Below are 22,414 nucleotides of genomic sequence, written 5' to 3'. Positions count from 1 at the left end.
TGACATCTGTCTCCACAATTAGTAGCAGGTGGGGTGGGTGAGAATTATCAAATGGCAATCAGGAGCCAGGATCCTGGCCGTTTTTCTGTTCTCCTCGCCCACTGACAGTGAAACCAACTGCAGCATTCCCAGTGTGATTCTGATTTGACATCAAAATTGATGTGCACACAATGAATTTAGCCTTTAGATCCCTGCAAGCATAAATTTACTAAATCTACTACATCCAAAGCTACAGGAGGTTTTGACCCAGAACACATCGCCCTGCTTTATCCACCAATCATCAGTTGCCAAAATAAAGCGCATCACAGCTGACTAATCATTTCTGTTTAAACTCCCCCTGCCCCCATCCACCCACCTCCCCCCACCCAGCCGTCCCCACGCCTCTACCTCCAGTGCCATAATTCTCATGTGACAAGGGAGATCAATTTCATGAACCATGAGTTTCACATGGAACTGGAGGCCTCAGTTATTTAATTCATAATTTTCCAACACAAAGACACTGAAAAGGTGGGAGAGTAAAATGAGTGAACTCAGAGTATAATCAGGAGTAAAAATCCATCACAGTAATTTGAGAAAAAAAGGGAAGAACTCATTAAATTAAATTGTTTTGAGACTGGGACATAGTTTAGCCGTTCAGCAACAGCATAACATACATTATGAAATTGTATGAATTATGCCTTGTGTAACTGGAAATATTCAAAATATTGTGATCATTGCTTTGCAGCACTTCATGAAAAGTAATATTAGCAACTAAATTCAATTATTGGATTAATCTCTCAAGATATTGGTCAAGTCAATATGTGTGGCCTTGTGAATATGTTAACTTAGCTTATCATTAGATCTATCCATTCAGTCTGTTTCATTACAGTAAAAATCTCAGATCCATTCCGCTGTCATTACTGACCATATCCTTTCCATACAACTTTACCATTTCTAATTAAATTACCTATCTTACAAATTTAGGCTTTTACTATTACAATTTCTTACTGGATACAATTTTTTTAATTTTCAGTTTTTCTTAATTCAAAGGAATGCTGTGTTTTGTTCATAGTTTCAACAGGTACTGCAGCAGATGTTTCATACCTCATCTCACTTCACACGGGCAGGCTAATGTGAAGGTTATCCACATCTTCATAGTGCTATCTCATCATGGTATTTGTGACATTACCAGTGTCTGCAATCCCACAATGTCTGGCTGTGATTTTCCACAATGAAACACAAGCGCTTATTTGAACTCCACCACCGCCCCCCAAAAAAATGCGGTAAGCGATTTATTGTGACTCACAGGAAAATAATTTTACTTCTTGTATGGTTTTAATGCTTGTGAGTCATTGTTGTTTGTGGTAACTTAAAGTATATTACAATACAAATATACATTCATTGAATACCCTTAGGATACCTCTTTTATGGTTACTGATTGCAAATTTATTTTATATTGCGTTAAACGCTATAAATGACTCAATACTTCATTCCAAACTGTCTTGGGCCTACCATACTACTGCCAATTATCTAGCATCAGAAAAGGTCCTAATTACACATTAACTGGAAAGATTCTGTGTTGGGATGAATTAGTTAAAATCATTTCATTAGCCTTCAAAACGCAGTCAGGAACTTACATTAAGTTGATTCTGGTTTATTATGCCACATTGAAACATACAAAATTCTGAAGGGGTTTTACAGGGTAGAAACTGAGAGGTTGTTTCCCCTTGCTGGGGAATCTAGAAAATGGGGGCACAGTGTGCAGGATAATGGGTTGATCATTTAGGACTGTGATGAGGAGAAAAGTCCTCACTTAAGGCTTTTGAATCTTTGGAATTCTCGACCCCAGAGGATTGTGGGTGCTTCAACATTGAATATATTTAAGGCCAAGTTAGAGAGATCTTTGATCTCTCAGGGAATCAAGGGACGGGCATGAAAAAGGAGTTGAAACCAAAGATCAGCCATGATCGTATTAAATGGGGGAGAAGGTTAGACAGGCTGTACACAGTCCACTTCTGCCCCTATGTTCTTATACATGAACTTCACTGGAAATTCTGGTGTCAATATTCTGTGTGATCACTGCTCATCACCACATCATGAAAAAGTAACATTAGCAACTATACCACATAATTTGATTCCTGTCCCAAGCCAACATACATGGTTTATGGATTCTTTACTTTGCCATCAGATTGCCAAATAAATCACAACACCAACCCCTTCTGTCACATGTGAGCCGTACTGTTTCCATTAAACTAAAATGTATGGGCTCTTAAACTCCATAATAAAGTCTAACCTACATTTTACAGGTCATTTTACATAGGAATAGATGACAATCTTCATCAGTCTGTCCTCACTTGCATGTTCCTTCTGTCATCTTTCAGTTCATTACCATTTTGTTCAGTCCACGTTCCCTGCCTATGGTGTCATTTACAATCCTCCAGGGCCTTGAATGTTTCACATCAGCCTTTCTCTGTCCCAAAGCACCATGTTTCTACCTTAAAATAGGACAAGTGCTATACTTTAGTAGCAGTTTCTCATAATCGGATTGTGATTTACAAAGAAATACTCATCATTTCTCTGCTGCGAGGGACTAATGCAAAGTTTGTAATTTTTATGGACCGATACATTTTGGTCAATCCAAAACTAATGGTAGTTTCAGAAGATCTTGTTTTTTTTAAAAAACTGAAACCCAAGATACCAAAACTGTAGTAAAATATTAAATCCTCCTCTGGAATAATGGAATATTTTCCAGTAAGTTACAAAAATAGTTTGGGATTTCGTTGCATATTTAACAATTTTTCTGGAAACAGTTTGGGTTCTACTTTCAAACAAAGAAATACAGTAAATTAAACCACACCTTAATGTGGTCCCAGTCTCGCAGGCACCCTTTCACCTCCCCCTGGATTATCTTAATTTACAAGCTGCTGAGATGTCCTCATGCTTATCTCTTATCCTCTGCCAATCCGCTAAGAGCCTTAAACCTCCCTGACCAAGGGGTTGTGTCGCCGTTGACCTTCGACCAGCCAGTGGGCTGTCTGACAGCTCTTAGATGTCGTTTACAAAAAGTCAGTTGTGCCATTTTTCAGTGTTTTTCTTCTGTTGCTGTTGGTTTAACGCATTATTTTAAAACAACTGTAGCTGAGGAGCTCCAGATAGGCTGGAAATTGTTGGAAGTAGACACATCTGACTTTTGCTAAAATGATCGGATCAGCCGCTGTTACATAAAAGACAATTCTACCCTTGCTCAGCGAAGCAGGTTCACATGTTAAGCAAACAAGAGTTTGAGTCCTATTCTGTTGTGTTGCCAGCAGACTCCCGCCTACAACAAACAGTGCAGCCGGCGGAGTTATCGCAGAGAGAGCCCGGCAATGAGTTCGTGTGTGTGTGTGTGTGTGTGTGATCCTAACGTTAGAAGCGCTTGCTCACCGTGCACAGCCCTCCTAATGCACCGAGGCGGGCGTCTGGCCATCTCTCCCCAACTGCACAGCTCGGCTCCCCGATGCTGTGATTCCCTCTGGCGGTCCGGGATCCCCTCCTGACAGCTGCTCCGATCCGAGAGGCGCGGGCTCCTTTCCCAAAGCATTTGTGCAGCAACAAGACATGGCTTTGCCTGCACTGTTGGAGAAAGGGTGCGAGCATTGTGGGGCTGTTCCTTTTCCTTCTAAACAACAATGTTCTCCTATCCCTCTCACCCGGTGCAGAAAGAGAGAGCAGTGAAAGTCCCAGCGTGTGTCTATTAACAGCGATCCTGACTATTGCTCTCTGTGCATTCCGCGTGATTCAGCTGTTGTCAGTTTCACACCAAACCTTCCTCCTCCTCCCACCTCCCCCAGAAAGAAACTGCCTCATTGGCCGGGACCTCCGCTGATTGACACTCCACGATCCCACATACACTTAAAGGCAAAGTCCCAACAAAGCATGAAATTGCAGGATGTCGATAACAAATTCCCGGCCAGGCACAACAACAAAAACTAAAAGGCAGCCGCCGTGCGCAAACTTTTTTTTCGCTTTGAGACTGAAAGAAATGCCCCTTTCTGCTAATTGGCTTCAAGGAAACAACGAGGGAAGGACGGGCGCATTCGTTCACGGTCCTGAGATTGCAGAAAGCACAAGTTAATCGCAGTGTTTACACATTTACCTTGGACATTCAGGGCAGTAACTCCTTTCGTGCTGCCACGGCACTAGACTAAAAAGCAAATAAAAAAACAATCATGCCAGAACGGCCCGGAACGCACCAGACTCCATGAATGTAATCACATTAACATCTTGCTTCTGGATAGTATGTATTAGGAACGGCCGTTACTTCCTGTAGTTGCTGGAACGGGGCATTTGTGCGTGTTAGAATTCAGTTCCTTATGAATTATACGTGGCACATTAGGCATGACTTTCCAAGTCTAAAGAAAGCTCAAAACAAAAACAGAATTACCTGGAAAAACTCAGCAGGTCTGGCAGCATCGGCGGAGAAGAAAGGAGTTGACGTTTCGAGTCCTCATGACCCTTCAACAGAACTGAGTGATGTTAGGAGAAGGGTGAAATATAAGCTGGTTTAAAGGGGAGGGGGGGGGAGAAGTTGGGGGGGGGGAGAGAAGTTGGGGGGGGGGAGAGAAGTTGGGGGGGGGGAGAGAAGTTGGGGGGGGTGGTTGTAGGGACAAGCAAGCAGTGATAGGAGCAGATAATCAAAAGATGTTACAGACAAAGGAACAAAGAGGTGTTAAAGGTGGTGATATTATCTAAGAGAATGTGCTAATTAAGAATGGATGGCAGGACACTCAAGGTACAGCTCTAATGGGGGTGGGGTGGAAAGACTGACAGGGCATTACAGTTATATATTTAAAAATAATGGAAATAGGTGGGAAAATAAAAATCTATATAAATTATTGGAAAAAACAAAAGGGAGGGGGAAGAAACGGAAAGGGGGTGGGCATGGAGGAGGGAGTTCAAGATCTAAAGTTGTTGAATTCAATATTCAGCCCGGAAGGCTGTAAAGTGCCTAGTCGGAAGATGAAGTGCTGTTCCTTCAGTTTGCGTTGGGCTTCACTGGAACAATGCAGCAAGCCAAGGACAGACATGTGGGCAAGAGAGCAGGGTGGAGTGTTAAAATGGCAAGCGACAGGGAGGTTTGGGTCTTTCTTGCGGACAGACCGCAGGTGTTCTGCAAAGCGGTCGCCCAGTTTACGTTTGGTCTCTCCAATGTAGAGGAGACCGCATCGGGAGCAACGAATGCAGTAGACTAAGTTAGGGGAAATGCAAGTGAAATGCTGCTTCACTTGAAAGGAGTGTTTGGGCCCTTGGACGGTGAGGAGAGAGGAAGTGAAGAGGCAGGTATTGCATCTTCTGCGTGGGCATGGGGAGGTGCCATAGGTCGGGGTTGAGGAGTAGGGGGTGATGGAGGAGTGGACCAGGGTGTCCTGGAGGGAACGATCCTACGGAATGCCGCCAGGGGGTGTGAAGGGAAGATGTGTTTGGTGGTGGCATCATGCTGGAGTTGGCGGAAATGGTGGAGGATGATCCTTTGAATGCGGAGGCTGGTGGGGTGATAAGTGAGGACAAGGGGGACCCTATCATGTTTCTGGGAGGGAGGAGAAGGCATGAGGGCGGATCCGCGGGAGATGGGCTGAACACGTTTGAGGGCCCTGTCAACGACCGTGGGTGGAAAACCTCGGTTAAGGAAGAAGGAGGTCATGTCAGAGGAACTGTTTTTGAAGGCATCATCAGAACAGATGCGACGGAGGCGAAGGAACTGAGAGAATGGGATGGAGTCCTTACAGGAAGCGATTTCCGCCAACTCCAGCATGATGTCACCACCAAACACATCTTCCCTTCACACCTTGGTCCACACGCAGAAGATGCAACACCTGCCCCTTCACTTCCTCTCTCCTCACCGTCCAGGGGCCCAAACACTCCTTTCAAGTGAAGCAGCATTTCACTTGCATTTCCTCTAACTTAGTCTACTGCATTTGTTACTCCCAATGCGGTCTCCTCTACATTGGAGAGACCAAACGTAAACTGGGCGACCGCTTTGCAGAACACCTGTGGTCTGTCCGCAAGAAAGACCAAAACCTCCCTATCGCTTGCTATTTTAACACTCCACCCTGCTCTCTTGCCCACATGTCTGTCCTTGGCTTGCTGCATTGTTCCAGTGAAGCCCAACGCAAACTGGAGGAACAGCATCTCATCTTCCGACTAGGCACTTTACAGCCTTCCAGACTCAATATTGAATTCAACAACTTTAGATCTTGAACTCCCTCCTCCATCCCCACCCCCTTTCCGTTTCTTCCCCCTCCCTTTTGTTTTTTCCAATAATTTAAATAGATTTTTCTTTTCCCACCTATTTCCATTATTTTTAAATATATACCTGTAATGCCCTGTCAGCCTTTCCACCCCCACTAGAGCTGTACCTTGAGTGTCCTGCTATCCATTCTTAATTAGCACATTCTCTTAGATAATATCACCACCTTTACACCTTTTTGTTCCTTTGTCTGTAACATCTTTTGATTATCTGCTCCTATCACTGCTTGCTTGTCCCTACAACCACGCACCCTCCGAACTTCTCTCTCCGCCCCCCCCTTAAACCAGCTTATATTTCACCCTTCTCCTAATATTACTCAGTTCTGTTGAAGGGTCATGAGGACTCGAAACGTCAACTCCTTTCATCTCCGCCAATGCTGCCAGACCTGCTGAGTTTTTCCAGGTAATTCTGTTTTTGTTTTGGATTTCCAGCATCCACAGTAGTTTTTTTTGTTTTTATCTAAAGAATGCTCCTTTTCCTGGATTTTTTCGTCGTCGGCCTACCTGAGAATTATAAAAGTATTTTTTTATTGAAAACCCGCATGAAGGGTCAGAAACCCTATGATGTGGAATGCTTATTAGGATTTTATGAAGTGAAAGAGAAGGTCGAATGTGACCATAAGACTTTTTTTTTGGAAAAATGGTATAGTGCAGGAAGACTGTCTACTGGCTGGAAGATAATTTGGTTAACTGACAAGGTGCTGTGTTTGGTTTCTCACCTTGTAAAGACCTGCTTGCATGGCACGTCTGCACCCAGCATTGCATTACATTGAAAGGAGACAGCATTACTCCTAGTGCCTGAGCTTTGACCCCATCAATTCAGAACAACTAAATTGAGTGCCCACTGGGGCTCTTTAGTCGACTTTTGTGGAAGAAACTCTGTCATGGCAGTTCCCTGATAGCTGAGTGGGAAATTGCAACATGTGGTTAGGTGCTGTAATCTTAACAGCAAATGGTTACATTCAACTCCTGGAGCTTGTGCCATCTCTCTGCAAGGGCAATCCAGTTAGTCCAACTCACCCACCCTTTCCATTTAGCCCTACAATTATTTTCCCTTCATGTATCATATCTAACTCCCTTCTGAAAGCCTTGACTGAATCTGCCTGCACCACCCTTTCAGGCAGTACATTCCAAATCCTGACCACTCAGTGCGTAAAAAAAGATTTTCCTCATGTCGCCTTTGGTTCTTTTGCCAATCACCTTAAATCTGTGTCCCTCATTCTTCCAACTAAACTGTATATCAATTCACACTTTTCTGTAAATTTCCTCAGCTACATATCCTCCCATTCCACCAGCCTCCAAGTCCTCTTGAAGTCTATTATTATCCTCCTCACTATTCACTGCACACTTCCAAGTTTTGGATCATCTGCAAATTTTCAAACAGTGCCCCCTACACCCAAGTCTAAGTCATTAATATATATCACAAAAAGCAGTGGTTCGAGTACTCACCCCTGGGGAACTTTGCCAAAGACCAACCATTCACCGCTATTTTCTGTTTCCTATTAGTCAGTTTGTATCTAGGTTGCCAATACCCCTTTTATTTCATGGGCTTCAACTTTGCTGACAAGTCTATGATGATGCGACACTTTATCAAACATCTTTTAGAAGTCCATATCCAACATATCCACATTGCCCTCAACAAGAATCTGTTACCCCCTCAATCAAATGAGGCACATAGATCAAAGAAAGCTACATTCCTGTATTGCATTAAGTTAGCTGAACGTTGCCATGTTGCTATTAAGGACACTGCCATTGAAGTCAGCATGCCTAAGTTAGAAAGGGTAAGCCCTGCTGCAGAGTGCATATGTACGAGGTCACCTTGGATCTAATGCCTACCCTCATTTTAGTGCAGCTTGCCAATAGAACCTCAGCTTGCATATACAGAATGTCACCCATGTAATATGCCAATGCTTGTGGAACTGTACCCCACTCAAAATGAATGGGGAATAGTTTAGAACAATGAAGTGAAATGAGATTTCACAAATCACCTAAGTTTGTTAATTTGTAATTAATTATTTGATTATTTTCTCCCTACTATGGTAACATTTGCATCTTTCATATAATTCTTTAAAATTTACAATATTAAATAGGTTGTTAGCTATCCTATAGGTCATTGATACTGGACAATTATCTAGGTCAAAGGCATCTCTGTACTATTTGTACCAGTACATTATGTGTCTAATTTTGTTAGAAATATTGTATCAAAATAATTAGTTTTTCTGTCAAAAAGTTAGAATGCTTCAATAAACCAGAACAATAGCTACAGTTTGTAAGATATCTAAAATCCAGTGCGTCAAAATAGTTTTCAGAAGTCAGAACCTATGTATAACTTCAAGTCCAAGGCATTTCATTATGCAAGTTGACTTCAATTCTTGGCCTTCAAATATAAACAGCAAAAAATAATGTCTTGTTCTATCAGTTTATAGAAGTATAAATCATGGGTCCATTGTTAGGGATATTCTGTTATTTACAAAACTTCTCTGAACTTTACATTTTTCTGGGGACATGGCAGTTTCTGCATGTGTGCAGCCTTTTATCGTCTCTGCATCTGCATTTGTCTTCATTTTATGAGAAACCTTGAAGGGAGTTGACATAAATAGTTGTTAACATTATGACCTGGAAGAACATGTCCTGTTGCATCTTTTGTTGCTTTCCAAGACTGAGAAGCTTCTGTTGTTGAAGTTGAATTACATATGAAATTTTGTGGTCAGGACTGCTGAGCATTTGAGAATGGTGTATGTCCAGGTTTAATCACTTATGTGTTAGTTGAGCATCCCAAACAAGGGAAATATGACTATAACCTTTTCATTCCACAAAAAAATCTTCCTACTCATCTACAAAATATTAGGCTCATTTTATAGTCACCCCTGCCTTTGGGTGGAATCGCCCCAGATTTACAATAAGTGCGGTAGCGAGCGTGAAAAATGACGCTTTACCCGCTGGCTACAATGGCAGGTTTTTACACCATATCGTTCATTTCCCGCCTCATTTGTTATGCAGCCACAGGAAACACACTGTCTCGCTGGTGGGCGGCCTCTGAATCACCCGCCACATCGTTGCCTCACCGTTTCCTCACTCCGGGTGCCATATCTAAACTGCAGCCATGCACACAGTTCTCAATGCCTGCAGCCCAGGACTGCTCTAGTGAAGACATGGCCCTGAAAGCCAAGAACAGTTCAGTGACCCATCATTGGAATGCCTTTCAGAGGCCCACTGTGATGTCCTCCACCTCTGCTCTGGCTGCAGGGGGTCCAGCAATCTCACCACTCTGGCTTGGGAGGCAGTAGTGGTCAGTGCCAATGCTGCACAGAAGAGATTGACCATCCAGTGCAGGAAGAGGATTAATTATCTCATCCATGCTGCTATGATAAGGCATCCATCTCATCACTCTAAACCCACACAAATTCACTGGCATCTCACTCACTGCCAGCTTAAGGGACATCACCACTCACTCTCTCACACACCCTCACATCTCCACCTGGCCTCATCTCCTCTGGAGACTGCCTCCTCAGCCCTCACCATCTTGAGGCCACTTGCACAGATCAACCTGTGTCCCTACGCACACCTTGAGATACCGTCCTTCCTCGGTAATGCCCTTGCCCTGCAGCGTCTTCCCTTGCCTGAGGCCACATCTCCCTCTTCCCCAAGCAAGCCCTAGCCCTGCAACCACTGAAAAGCCGCCCCCGCCTTACAGCTGATGTGGTAGTTAGAGACCTGCCTGTTGAGGCCCCCTAAAAAGTGTTGTGGTGCTGACTGCGAAGCCTGGTGCTGATGATCGCGAGTGCTGCCCAAAGCAAGGTAGGCAAACAACCACCTTGAAGTCCCGAGCGAAGTGCAGCTTGCCAGGTGCATGTCGCTTATGTACAGTTGTGAAACACATGCCCGGATGATCCAGCATGGGGAGATGATTCTGGCAAGCAGGGCTTGTATTGAGATGCTAAAGCATTGAAATTAGTCTCCCGGCATGTGGCAGCTGGAAACGTGGCCTGCCATTGATGGGCGGAGTGGACAATCACAAACTGGCTTCACCACAACGTGAAAATGATTTCTGGCCTTTTCACTATGATGCCCATTGCCAACGGGACCGCATAATTGTGCTGTGTGTCTGCCTTTTGTTCATTGATTTCTGTAGTAATTGTTATTTTATTCGGTGCGTAATGTACCTTTAAGAATGATACTTGTTAGGGAAGATCACATAATCTGTAGTAACCAATAGGAGAGTAGCGCGGGTTACCTCAGCAGTCAGTGTAGAGATAGAGTTGGAGTTGTAGCTGCTGCTGAGTATATTGTAAATAAACTTAATGTTTTCACCCAAGAAGTGTCTGCAGATCAACTCTATCATTAATAGTACAACTCGGCCACCCCACAACAAACTGGTGGCAGGGATAAAACAGCGTTGAACTGAAGAAATCAAGTTAAAAAGAAATTGGCACTGTACCTTGCCCAGTGATTGAAAGTAGCAAGTAATAGTAAGTAGCAAGCTCTGTTAGAATTGAAGAAGTTATCCCCTCTCAGAACACCACAATTTGGGAGAATTGATCATTTTGAACCAGCCACAGATGATTGGTCTCAATACATAGAACGCCTCACGTTTTTTCAAGTGAACAAGATTATGGGGGAAGAGAAGAGGCGAGCGATCTTCTTGAGTACTTGTGGGAGCAAAAACCCTACAATCTGATTTGAATTTTGACAGAAGCCAGTGCCCCAGGTTCGTAGAATTTCGATGAATTGGTGGACTTCATGAAGGGTCACTTTCAACCCACGTCCTCAGTCACAATGCAGATGTTCAGGTTTAATTCATGAAATAGAGCCCCGGATGAGACAATTGCCTTCTATGTGGCAAATTTGAAGCAGTTAATGGAACATTGAAAGTTCAGAATGACTCAGCACAACATGCTCAGAGGTTGTTTAGTGTGTGGTGTGAAAGAGGACTCTATTCAGTAAAGATTATTGTCCGAAGTGAATCTGGATTTCAAGAATGTGCTAGAGATAGTGCTGGCTGTGGAAAGCACAGTAAGAGATTCAAAAGCAATACAGGGCACACAAAATGGCTTTGTCCTCCACATCGGGCAGGAAACCTCAACCAAAAGAGACATGAAAAAATGAGACTCCGCTGAGAAGCGGGAAACAGCCCCGCTAGCCGAAGTATAAAGAAAAGTAACTTAGCAGCGAAATTGAAGAATAATTTTAATGGAGGTGGAAACAACCACCCTTTCAGTAGTTGGCAGTTTAAAAAAATCGAATACTACTATTGTCATAGAAATGGATGTATGATGAGGCAGTGCAAGGCAGTGCAAGGAAAGATTCAAGCAGACTTGTAAACAAAAGAAGAAGCCCAATGAAACCTACAATGTAGAAGAGCCTGAAACAACAAATTCAGACATTTACTCGTTTAATCTGAAAGTTGGAAAGACAGAACCAATATTTGTCACAGTGAAAGTAAATGGCAAACCTGTTAGATTGGAAATGGACACAAGAGCTTCCACTACAGTAATTGGGGAACATACCTTCAGATATTTGAATAATGGTGAACATCAATTAAGTTTAGAAGAAACAGCTAAAAACATATATGGGTGAAGACATTCAGTAAAAGGCATAAGCAGAATAACAGTACATTATGGAAGCCAATCGGCAAAGCTACCCATGATGGTGGAAGCAGGTGAAGGGCCAAGCCTCCTGGGACAAAATTGGTTAAAGGAGATTAAGTTAGAATGGTCTGAAATTTTCCAGTTGAGAGCAAGTGGGCTCCCAGAGCTACATAGAAGGTACGTCACTGTCTTTATGGATGAACTGGGGAAAATCCAGGGCCTGCAGGCCAAGATTCATGGTGGATCCGGAAGCAACCTTTTGCTTCATGAAGATGAGACTGGTGCCATATGCCCTGCGAGAAAAAGTCAACATTGAACTGAACAGACTAGAGAAACTGGGCATTATACAATCTTTTCAGTTCTCAGAATGGCAGCACCCATAGTCCCCACCCTTAAACCCAACCAAAGTGTCCAAATTTGTGGAGATTACAAACTGATGGTTAATAGCTAGGTTAGTAGCTAACCTAGCAGTGGTTAGTAGCTAAGCTAGACAGGCAACCCATTCCAAAACTCAAAGACCTGGATGCCAACCTGGCAGGAGGGGCAACATGTACAAAGCTTGACATGCGTCATGCTTATCAACAGCTAGCGTTGGATAATACCTCCCGGGAAGTTGTCAGAATTAATATTCACAGAGGGTTGTAGCAATATACACAATTGCCTTTCGGTGTCACCTCCGCTTGTGCCATCTTTCAGAGAACAATGGAAAGCTTACTGCAGGGACTGCCCCAGGTTGTAGTCTATTTAGACAATGTATTGATGACAAAGAGCATTTGGCAAACTTAGAAGAAGTATTAAAACATTCCTTACAAGCTGGAGTGGAGTGTGTTTAAAAAAAGAAAAGTGCACATTCCAAGTGAGGGAGGTCATCTGGGTCACCAGGCAGATTCACAGGGCCTCCACCCGGTTGAGGAGTAAGTGAGAGCCATAAGAGAGGCACCTGTGTCAAAGAACACCTCAGAGCTCAAATCATTCCTAGGAATGATCAACTATCATAGGTGGTTCTTACCTAATTTGTCTACAGTGCTGGCCCCCCTGCACTCTCCACTCAAAAAGAACCAACGTTGGTCTTGGGAGGAACCCCAGAAAGAAGCTTTCATAAAGGTGAAACAATTGTTGCATTCGTCCAATCTATTAGTGCATTATGACCAGACGAAAGAGTTGGTGCTGACATGTGATGCATCTCCCTATGGAGTGGGAGCAGTGCTCTCTCATTGGATGGACAATGGCACGGAACGGCCAATAGGTTACATATCAAGAATGCTCACCACAGTGGAAAAGGGATACTCGCAGATAGAAAAAGAAGACCTGTCCATCATCTTTTGTGTTAAGAAATTTCACGAGTAAGTACACGGCCGCCATTTTACAATCGTTTCAGATCACAAACCATTGCTAAGATTATTTAGTGAGGACAAGGCTGTACCAGCCATAGCCTCAGCAAGAATATAATGGTGGGCCTTAGTTCTAGCAGCATACGAATACACTTTCATACATAGGCCTGACAATCAAATCGCTAATGCTGAGGCCCTTAATCGTTTGTCTTTAAAAGAAAATGATGAGCATGTCCCAATTCTACAGGAACTTGTTTTACTGTTAAATTTATTAGACTCCTCACCGTAATGTGCTCGACAGATCAGAGACTGGACAAGTTGGGACCCACTCCTATCTCAGGTACGAGAACAATTGCTACATGATTGGTCACAGGAGCCCGTATCTGACAAAATGAAACTGCACTTCAACAGAAGACATGAAATAACCAGGCAGGGTGGCATCTTATTGTGGGGAGCATGAGTGATAGTACCTCCAAAGGGAAGGGAGCCATTTTTATTTGAACTATACAGTGCCCATCCAGGAATTTCCCGAATGAAGACCATAGCACGCAGCTGTCTATGGTGACCTGGGATGGATGGCGAAATAGAGCATTTAGTAAAGTACTGTGTGCAATGTCAGCAATTGCAAAAGTTGCCAGTGACAGCTCCGTTACACACATGGGAGTGGCCAGGTAGACCCTGGGTGCGGTTACACATTGACTACGTTGGACCTTTCCTGGGAACAATGTTTCTGCTCATTGTTGATACCCATTCAAAATGGTTGGACGTATATGAAGTGAAATCACCAACGTCAGCCGCTACAATTGAGGAACTATGTCAGAGTTTTGCCATTCACGGACTACCAGAAGTAGTTGTTTCCGATAACGGCATGGCACTTACGAGTGCTGAGTTTCGACGGTTTATCAGCCTCAACGGTATCACTCATGTGAAAATTGCACCGGACTACTTCCTCAAACAGACTGGCCAAAAGGGCAGTTCAAATGATCAAGGCAGGCATGAGAAAGCTAACTGGAGATTCCTTGGCAACCAAGCTAGAACGCTTTCTTATTCATTACAGGACTATCCCTCCCACAACAACAACAGGTGTCACATCTGCGGAGTTATTGTTGAAATACCTTCTCAGGATGAGATTGAGCTTAATAATTCTGTATTTAGAGGGGAAGGTGGAAAGAAGTCAGGGAAACCAGAAAACAAGACACGACTGGCATATTCACGAAAGGAAACTTACTGTGTGAGAGATGGTACACCTGAAAAACTTCGGGGAAGACCAAAGTGGTTACCGGGTGAAATAAGTATGGTGACTGGACCACTATCTTACCACATGGAGGTGGAAGGCCGGATCATCCATAAACATGTGGACCATTTAAGGAAGAGAGAGAGACAAATCACCAAGATTTGGCTCCACCAGTATCATGGCTGGGTCTGTGATTCCTGTTGAGAGTACTCAATCCAGACAGACATGTCTGGTGGTCCTGTAAGAGTTGAGGATACAGAACCTTAAATGCCCACTGAAGCGCCTGATGTTCAGGGAACTCTGGAAAGGGAGATTTCGGACAAGGAATATGAAGTTGTGGAGCTGTGGTGTTCCACACGTACCAGGAAACCACCCGAAAGTCTGAACTTATAAATTCCTTATCCAGTGTAAATATTGTGTCGTCTTTTTTTTATTATTCATTCATGGGATGTGGCCTTCACTGGCTGGGCCAACATTTATTGCCCGTCCCTAGTTGCCCTTGAGAAGATGATGGTGAGCTGCCTTCTTGAACCGCTGCAGTCTGCGTGGTGTGGGTACACCCACAGAGCTGTTAGGGAGGGAGTTCCAGGATTTTGACCCAACGACAGTGAAGGAACGGTGATATATACCAGGTCAGGATGGTGAGTGACTTGGAGGGGTACTTCCAGGTGGTGGTGTTCCCATCTATCTGCTGCCCTTGTCCTTCTAGGTGGTAATGGTCGTGGTTTTGGAAGGTGCTGTTGAAGGACCCTTGGTGAATTCCTGCAGTGCATCTTGTAGATGGTAGGCACTGCTGCTACTGTGTGTCAGTGGTGGAGGGAGTGAATGTTTGTGGATGTGGTGCCAATCAAGTGGGCTGCTTTGTCCTGGATGGTGTCAAGCTTCTTGAGTGTTGTGGGAGCTGCACTCATCCAGGTAAGTGGGGAGTATTCTATCACACTCCTGGCTTGTGCCTTGTAGATGGTGGACAGGCTTTGGGGAGCCAGGAGGTGAGTTACTCATCGCATAATTCCTAGCCTCTGACCTGCTGCTGTAGCCATAGCATTTATATGGCTAGCCAAGTTCAGTTTCTGGTCAATGGTAACCCCAGGGTGTTGATAGTGGGGGATTGAATGATGGTAATGCCATTGAACATCAAGGGGCATTGGTTGGATTCTCTCTTGTTGGAGATGGTCATTGCCTGAGACTTGTATGGTGTGAATGTTACTTGCCACTTGTCAGCCCAAGCCTGGATATTGTCCGGGTCTTGCTGCACTTGGACATAGACTGCTTCAGTATCTGAGGAATCACGAATGGTGCTGAACATTGTGCAACCATCAGCGAACATCCCCACTTCTGACCTTATCTTGGAAGGAAGGTAGGAAGGTCATAAGTGGGGATGTTCGCTGATGAAAAATATGTACTTATAAATATAATTTTTATAGCCGAATTAAAGGGGAGGAATGTAGTAATCATGGTTTTATTTAGTGTGTAATGTACCTTTAAGAGCAATAGCGCGGGCTACCTCAGCAGTCTGTGTAGAGATAAAGTTGGAATTGAAAGCACATGTGTAGTTCCTGCTGAGTACATTGTAAATAAACTTATGTTTCCACCCAAGAAGTGTCTGCAGATCAACTCTATCATTAATAGTATAACTCGGCCACCCCACAACAATTTCATCTTCCGTTTTACTTTAAAAGGAAGCCATTTTACAAATGCAGGTGGAATTTGTGCAAGTTAATCACAATTTATTCAAATGCTTCAATAATTAGTGCAATGAACAATTGGGATTTCAATGTTTAATCATGTATTTGAAAGATTGTTTCATCAGTATTTCATGATATAATTTGGGAGTAAAATTTATCTCGTTGTCTGCAACTGTTAGTAGAGCTGTGAAAAAATAGTATATGGCTTGTGAGCTGCAGGAAGTTTAGCACTGGTACAGATTGATTGTATCAAACCTATCATCCAGATGAAGGGTTGAGTTGAAATATCTACATTCTGCAGGAAGAAAAATAAAATAAAAACCTATCACAGATACTGGATTCACAGGAATGTAAACTAAATAAATATGCTAGATAGCATAAGATTTAATTCACTATGAAAGTTAAACATGCACATTGGAGTGGGAATGTAAAGTATGCATTATGGCATCCAAAGCTTGTCCAGTATTTAGCCTGAAAGGCTTTGAATAATGAATTATAATGCTGCACAGTGTTATGATTCAGCAGTGGGAACATTTTTGGTGACTGGTTTCATATGAGTGCAAAACTCTAACAACTTGTATCTATTGTACAGAACAACTGTTGGCCAGGAGTGCAGATGTGTACATGTAGGTTGTGTGTCTCACCCAAGTAAAGGACCAAAAAATAGTCTTAATTCTGGATTTGATTTACAATTTTTCTGTGCTACATTCAAATTTGAACATCTTAAGTGTGGAGTGAATTTATTGGCAAACCCTCCTTGCCTTTTAAAACAATATGTGCTTTGCTTTCTTAAAGCTGACAGTGGAAAGTACCTAAATCTGATAAGTCGGAATTTCATTTCAGTGCAGTCGTCCTTGTTATGATACTATAGCGCTAGATCATAGAATCTTACAAAGATACAGCACAGAGGGGAGTCGTTTGGCCCATCATGAGTGTGCCAGTTCTTTGCCAAAGCTATTCAGGTAGCTCCATCCCCAGCTCCTTCCCTATGGTCCCCTTCAACCTTTATCCAATTCCCCTTTGGAAGTTACTATTGAATCCGTTTGGCCCAACCTCTCCAGCAATGCATTACGGATCATTACAACTCATGTAAAATAATGTTTCTTCATGTAAAATAAAGTTGCCTCTGGTTCTTTAGACAATTATCTTAAAGCTGTGTCCTCTGGTTACCGACCCATCTGACACTATGAATGGTTTTGGCTTAATTACTTTATTAAAACCCTTCATGATTTTGAACACTTCAATCAAATCTACAGACAAAAGCCTCAGATCCTCTAGTCACTTCACATAACTGACGTATTTTGACACCAATCTAATATTTTTCTCTAAGGCCTTGACATCCTTCTTAAAATGTGATTCTCACAATACTCCAGCTGAGGCTTAACCAATGTTTCACAACATCCTTGCTTTTGTATTTTACACCTCTATTTATAAAGCCCAAAGACCTGTACGCTTTTGAACAGCTTTATCAACTTATCCCGCCTTCAAAGACTTGTGTACATACATTTCCACGTTTCTCACCCCCTTTTAAATTGTACCATTTGATTTATATTGCCTCATTTCATCCTCCCTACCAAATTGAATCACTTCACAAAGTTAAAAACAAAAAACTGTGGATGCTGGAAATCCAAAACAAAAACAAAAATACCTGGAAAAACTCAGCAGGTCTGGCAGCATCTGCGGAGAGGAACACAGTTAACATTTTGAGTCCAAATGACCCTTCAACAGAACTAAGTAAAAATAATAGAGGTGAAATATAAGCTGGTTTAAGGGAGGGGGGGGGTGGGACAAGTAGAGCTGGATAGAGGGCCCGTGATTGGTGGAGATAATCAAAAGATGTTGCAGACAAAAGGACAAAGAGGTGTTGAAGGTGGTGATATTATTTAAGGAATGTGCTAATTAAGGGTAGAAAGCAGGACAAGCAAGGTAAGATAGCCCTAGTGGGGGTGGGGTGGGGTGAAGGAATCGAAAAAGGCTAAAAGGTAGAGATAAAACAATGGATGGAAATACATTTAAAAATAAAGGAAATAGGTGGGAAAAGAAAAATCTATATAAATTATTGGGAAAAAAATGGGGGGGATCGGAAAGGGGGTGGGGATGGAGGAGAGAGTTCATGATCTAAAATTGTTGAACTCAATATTCAGTCCGGAAGGCTGTAAAGTGCCTAGTCGGAAGATGAGGTGCTGTTCCTCCATTTTGCGTTGAGCTTCACTGGAACAATGCAGCAGGCCAAGGACGGACATTTGGGCATGAGAGCAGGGTGGAGTGTTGAAATGGCAAGCGACAGGAATACCTTCGGTCTGTCCGCAAGCACTACCCAGACCTCTCTGTCCCACCCCCGCTTAAACCAGCTTATATTTCACCTCTCTTCTATTTTTACTTAGTTCTGTTGAAGGGTCATTCGGACTCGAAACGTTAACTGTGTTCCTCTCCGCAGATATTGACAGACCTGCTGAGCTTTTCCAGGTATTTTTGTTTTTGTTTTGAATCACTTCACACTTGTCTGCATTACATTTCATCTCCATTTTTCGGTTTTGTTTCAGTCAACTCTAACTATAATTTAATAAATCGCTACACTGTACTGCAGTTTGAGATTAAGGAAAGCTATGAAAAAGCCTTGGAAAAACTCAGCAGGTCTAGCAGCATCTGTGGAGAGAGAAGCAGAGTTAACATTTCGAGCCCATATGACCCATACAGACTCGAAACGCTAACTCTGTTTCTCAGTCCACAATTGCTGCTAGGCCTGCTGAGTTTTTCCAGCATTTTCTGTTTTTGTTTCAGATTTTCAGCATCCGCAGTATTTTGCTTTAATCTTATGAAAAAGCCTTGCCTATCTGAGGTTCCACCTGATATCATGTACCAGAAACTCATATATAATTAGAGAAGCCTTGAAGTGTAGAAGATATAAAAGAATGCAAATGCAAGGTGATTCAAATTATTTCAGTTAATATATTTATAAAATATTAGTATTTCTCTGAGGTAAAGTATCTGTCACCATCAGTTGACCAGCTCAGTAGTTGTTATGGGGCCAAAATTTATTAGTTAGCAGCTGTTGCTGTACGTGGCACAGGTTTGGCCCATGCCCCACTCCTGCACAGTGATGGTCAACTTAGCCATCTTCCAATTTATCTGGAGATTGAAAATGGACTATGTCTGCAGGGGGGGAAATGTAACCAACGTCGCCCTCATCCTGATGGTCACCTTTGTGTGTGGCTGCATCAAGCTGTGCATAGACCCTCACTGTGCAAACACCAAGTGTCACTGAGTGCCTGTTCCTGGTGTTGCGAATAATAAGTCAGGTCACGTTGCCACAGAAGGCTCCATTCAGTTGGACCATGGCATCCCACTTGTCCTTCATGGAGAGCTTTATGCAGACAAACACCTTTTGACCACAAGCCCATTAGCCAGCGATCCACACGTAATGTCCTCGAGGCCCTGTGGGAAAAGAGAGATGGTGGATCCTGTCAGATGGTTCCCCGAGCAGACTGTTAAAGTCATTTGGCAGAATGCCTCATCGCCAGAACTTTCAAATAAGCACCAAGATGTAGCTTGTCTAGTGGTGAGAAAGGTCCTCCCTGTCAGATCCTTACTGCATGCCAGGAGACTCATTCCTTCCACACGTTCCCCTCGAGGGGGCTGTGGTAAGGAAGTTACCGTTGTTCACCTCCTTTTGAAATGCGCCTTTGCAAAGGAGGTCTGGAGAGAGATGCAGTGGTTTTTGCGGTCGTTCATCTCAAGCAGCTCATTGACACAGAGGTCTGTTCTCTACAGGCTGTTCCCATATTGAGATAAACATCAACTGGAGGAGCATCAACTCATTAAAAGACGCTCTTTGCTCCACCTGAAACTTGCTGGTCTTCCAGTGTGAAGACTTGTCCAGAACTGAGTGTTGCAGACTGGCACATTCCAAGGTCCACAACTACATGTTGAGGGATGCAATAAAGCTTGGGGCAGCTGCCACAGAGAGGCAATGGGGAATGGCCACTGTCTAAGGCCTTTCAGCCATAGTACACCGAGTGGCTAGAAAGTGGATAAAACCCCTTGGGCTGTATGTTTGTCATGTAATAAATCTTGTGTACACTACCTGCAATTGTAAATGTAGTGAATTACATATAGTGTTGGAAGAAACTGATTTGGTTTATACCTCATGTAGTGTCAACTTTGAAAAGTCTGCAGCGTACTTCTATAAATTTTATTGAATAAGGAATATTTTTGGAAAAAGAAATCAGCAGCTCCCCAATAGCAATGCTGATAAATGCACTAGACCCAGTAACAAATTGTGCTACGATAATCAGGAAGGTTCCAGACTTGATTCTCCAGTCTATGCTGATTTAGCTGATCTCAATTGATTTAGAATAAAATGAACTACAATTGATCCCAGTACTCTTACCTAGGAAGAGAATAAAATCTTTCTAGATTGTCACCATTAATTGCTATTCCATGAAACCTTCTGGATGACATTTATCTGTGAGTGCCAGGTGAGAAAAGGATCAAGTTGCACTATGCTGTCCTTCAAAATCAAATAGCCTGTCAGGATATAGACTCTAACATGAAGCATGGGCAAAGTGCCAGCAGATGGAATACCCCCATCAGGAGCAACATCTTCAACAGAGGATGAACATTTGGAGGGAAAAGAAAATCTCCCAAGATATTTATTTAATTGAGTTCACACCATAGTAATAATGCTACTTTAATTAAGAGGTTAAAGGTCTTTTTGATCACTGACTAAGTAAAAACTGCAACAAAAACAAAACTTGCTGGAAAAGCTCAGCAGGTCTGACAGCATCTGTGGAGAGAAAGGCAGAGTTAATGTTTCGAGTCTGTATGACTCTTCTTCAGAACTAAAGAGAAGTAAAAATGTGGTGAAATATATACTGTTTAAGAGGGATGGGACAGGTGGAGCTGGATAGAGGGCCAGAGATAGGTGGAGGCAAAGGAGAGATTGCGAAACATGTCATAAACAAAAGGTCGAAGGGGTGTTGATGGTGGTGATACTGGCTAAAGGAGGTGCTAATGGTGACATGAAGAGTAGAAAGCAGGATCAGCAAGTGACAGATGGCCATAGTGGGGGCTGAGGGGAGGGGACGGTGTGGGAAAAAAAGATCGAAATAGGCTAAAAGGTGGGGATAAAACAATGAATGGAAATACATTTTAAAAATAATAATAATAAAAATAGATGGGAAAAAAAATATATAAAAATTTAAAAATAAATATTTGAAAAAAGGGGATCAAAAAGGGGCGTGGATGGAAGAGAGAGTTCATGATTTGAAGTTGTTGAACTCAATGTTAAGTCTGGAAGGCTGTAAAGTGCCTAATCGGAAGATGATGTGCTGTTCCTCCAGTTTGCGTTGATCTTCACTGGAACATTGCAGCAGGCCAAGGACGGACAAGTGGGCATGAGATTCTGGGCTCGGCATGATGCTAAACTCTTCTTCCACCACCTTCATCTATGCGCTCACTTCTTTGGGCAGGAGTCCCCCCTCTGTTCAACGGATCCTTTCACCCATCTCCAGTATTCTCCCTCCACCTGGACTCCTCCCTCTGGCCTCTTACCTGTTCTTGATCTTTTCACTGAGAACTGTTGGAGTGACATTGGCCGTCTCAATTTCTCTGCTCCTCTCACCAACTCTAACCTGTCTCCTTCTGAACTTGCCGCACTCCGTTGTCTCAGGTCCAACCCTGACTTTGTTACCAAACCTGCTGACAAGGGTGGTGCTTGTTGTCTGGCGCACTGACCTCTGCCTCGCAGAGGCTGAGCGTCAACTCGCAAACACTTTCTCCTACCTCCGCCTAGGCCATGACCCCACCACCGAACATCAAGCCATTGTTTCTAGGACTGTCACTGACCTTATCTCCTCTGGACATCTTCGTTCCACAGCTTCATAATGTCCCAACCTCGTGACGGCCCGCTTCTACCTGCTCCCCAGAATCCACAAACAGGGCTGTCCCAGTAGGCCAATCATGTCAGCCTGTTCCTGCCCCACGAACTCATTTCTTCCTATCTTGAATCCGTTCTCTCTCCCCTTGTCCAGTCTCTTCCCACCTATCTTCATGATTCCTCTGATGCCCTACATCATATCACCAATTTCCAATTCCCTGCCCCCAACCGCCTCCTCTTCACCATGGACATCCAATCCCTCTACACCTCCATCCCCCACCAGGATGGTCTGAGGGCTCTCCGCTTCTTCCTTGAACAGAGGCCTGAACAATCCCCATCCATCACCACTCTCCTCCGTCTGGTTGAACTTGTTCTCTCACTGAATAATTTCTCCTTAAACTCGTATCACTTCCTCCAAATACCCGGTGGGG

General features: G+C 43.3%; 1 protein-coding gene across 1 annotated transcript in view; it reads right to left on the bottom strand.

The window, feature by feature from the left end:
• Positions 1-3,793, bottom strand: part of mims2 (mitochondrial inner membrane scaffold 2) — a 47,106-nt gene extending 43,313 nt beyond the window's left edge. The window contains exon 1 of the mRNA XM_078555376.1: positions 3,406-3,793. Within this exon, the coding sequence (XP_078411502.1) occupies positions 3,406-3,618 (213 nt within the window). The 5' untranslated portion in view covers positions 3,619-3,793. The remainder of the gene's footprint in view (positions 1-3,405) is intronic.
• Positions 3,794-22,414: the final 18,621 nt, after the last annotated feature.

Source organism: Cetorhinus maximus, chromosome 13, assembly GCF_964194155.1.
Source record: "Cetorhinus maximus chromosome 13, sCetMax3.hap1.1, whole genome shotgun sequence".
NCBI lineage: Eukaryota > Metazoa > Chordata > Chondrichthyes > Lamniformes > Cetorhinidae > Cetorhinus > Cetorhinus maximus.
Note: the sequence above shows the minus strand (reverse complement) of the source record. Positions and strands in the feature narration are given on the sequence as shown.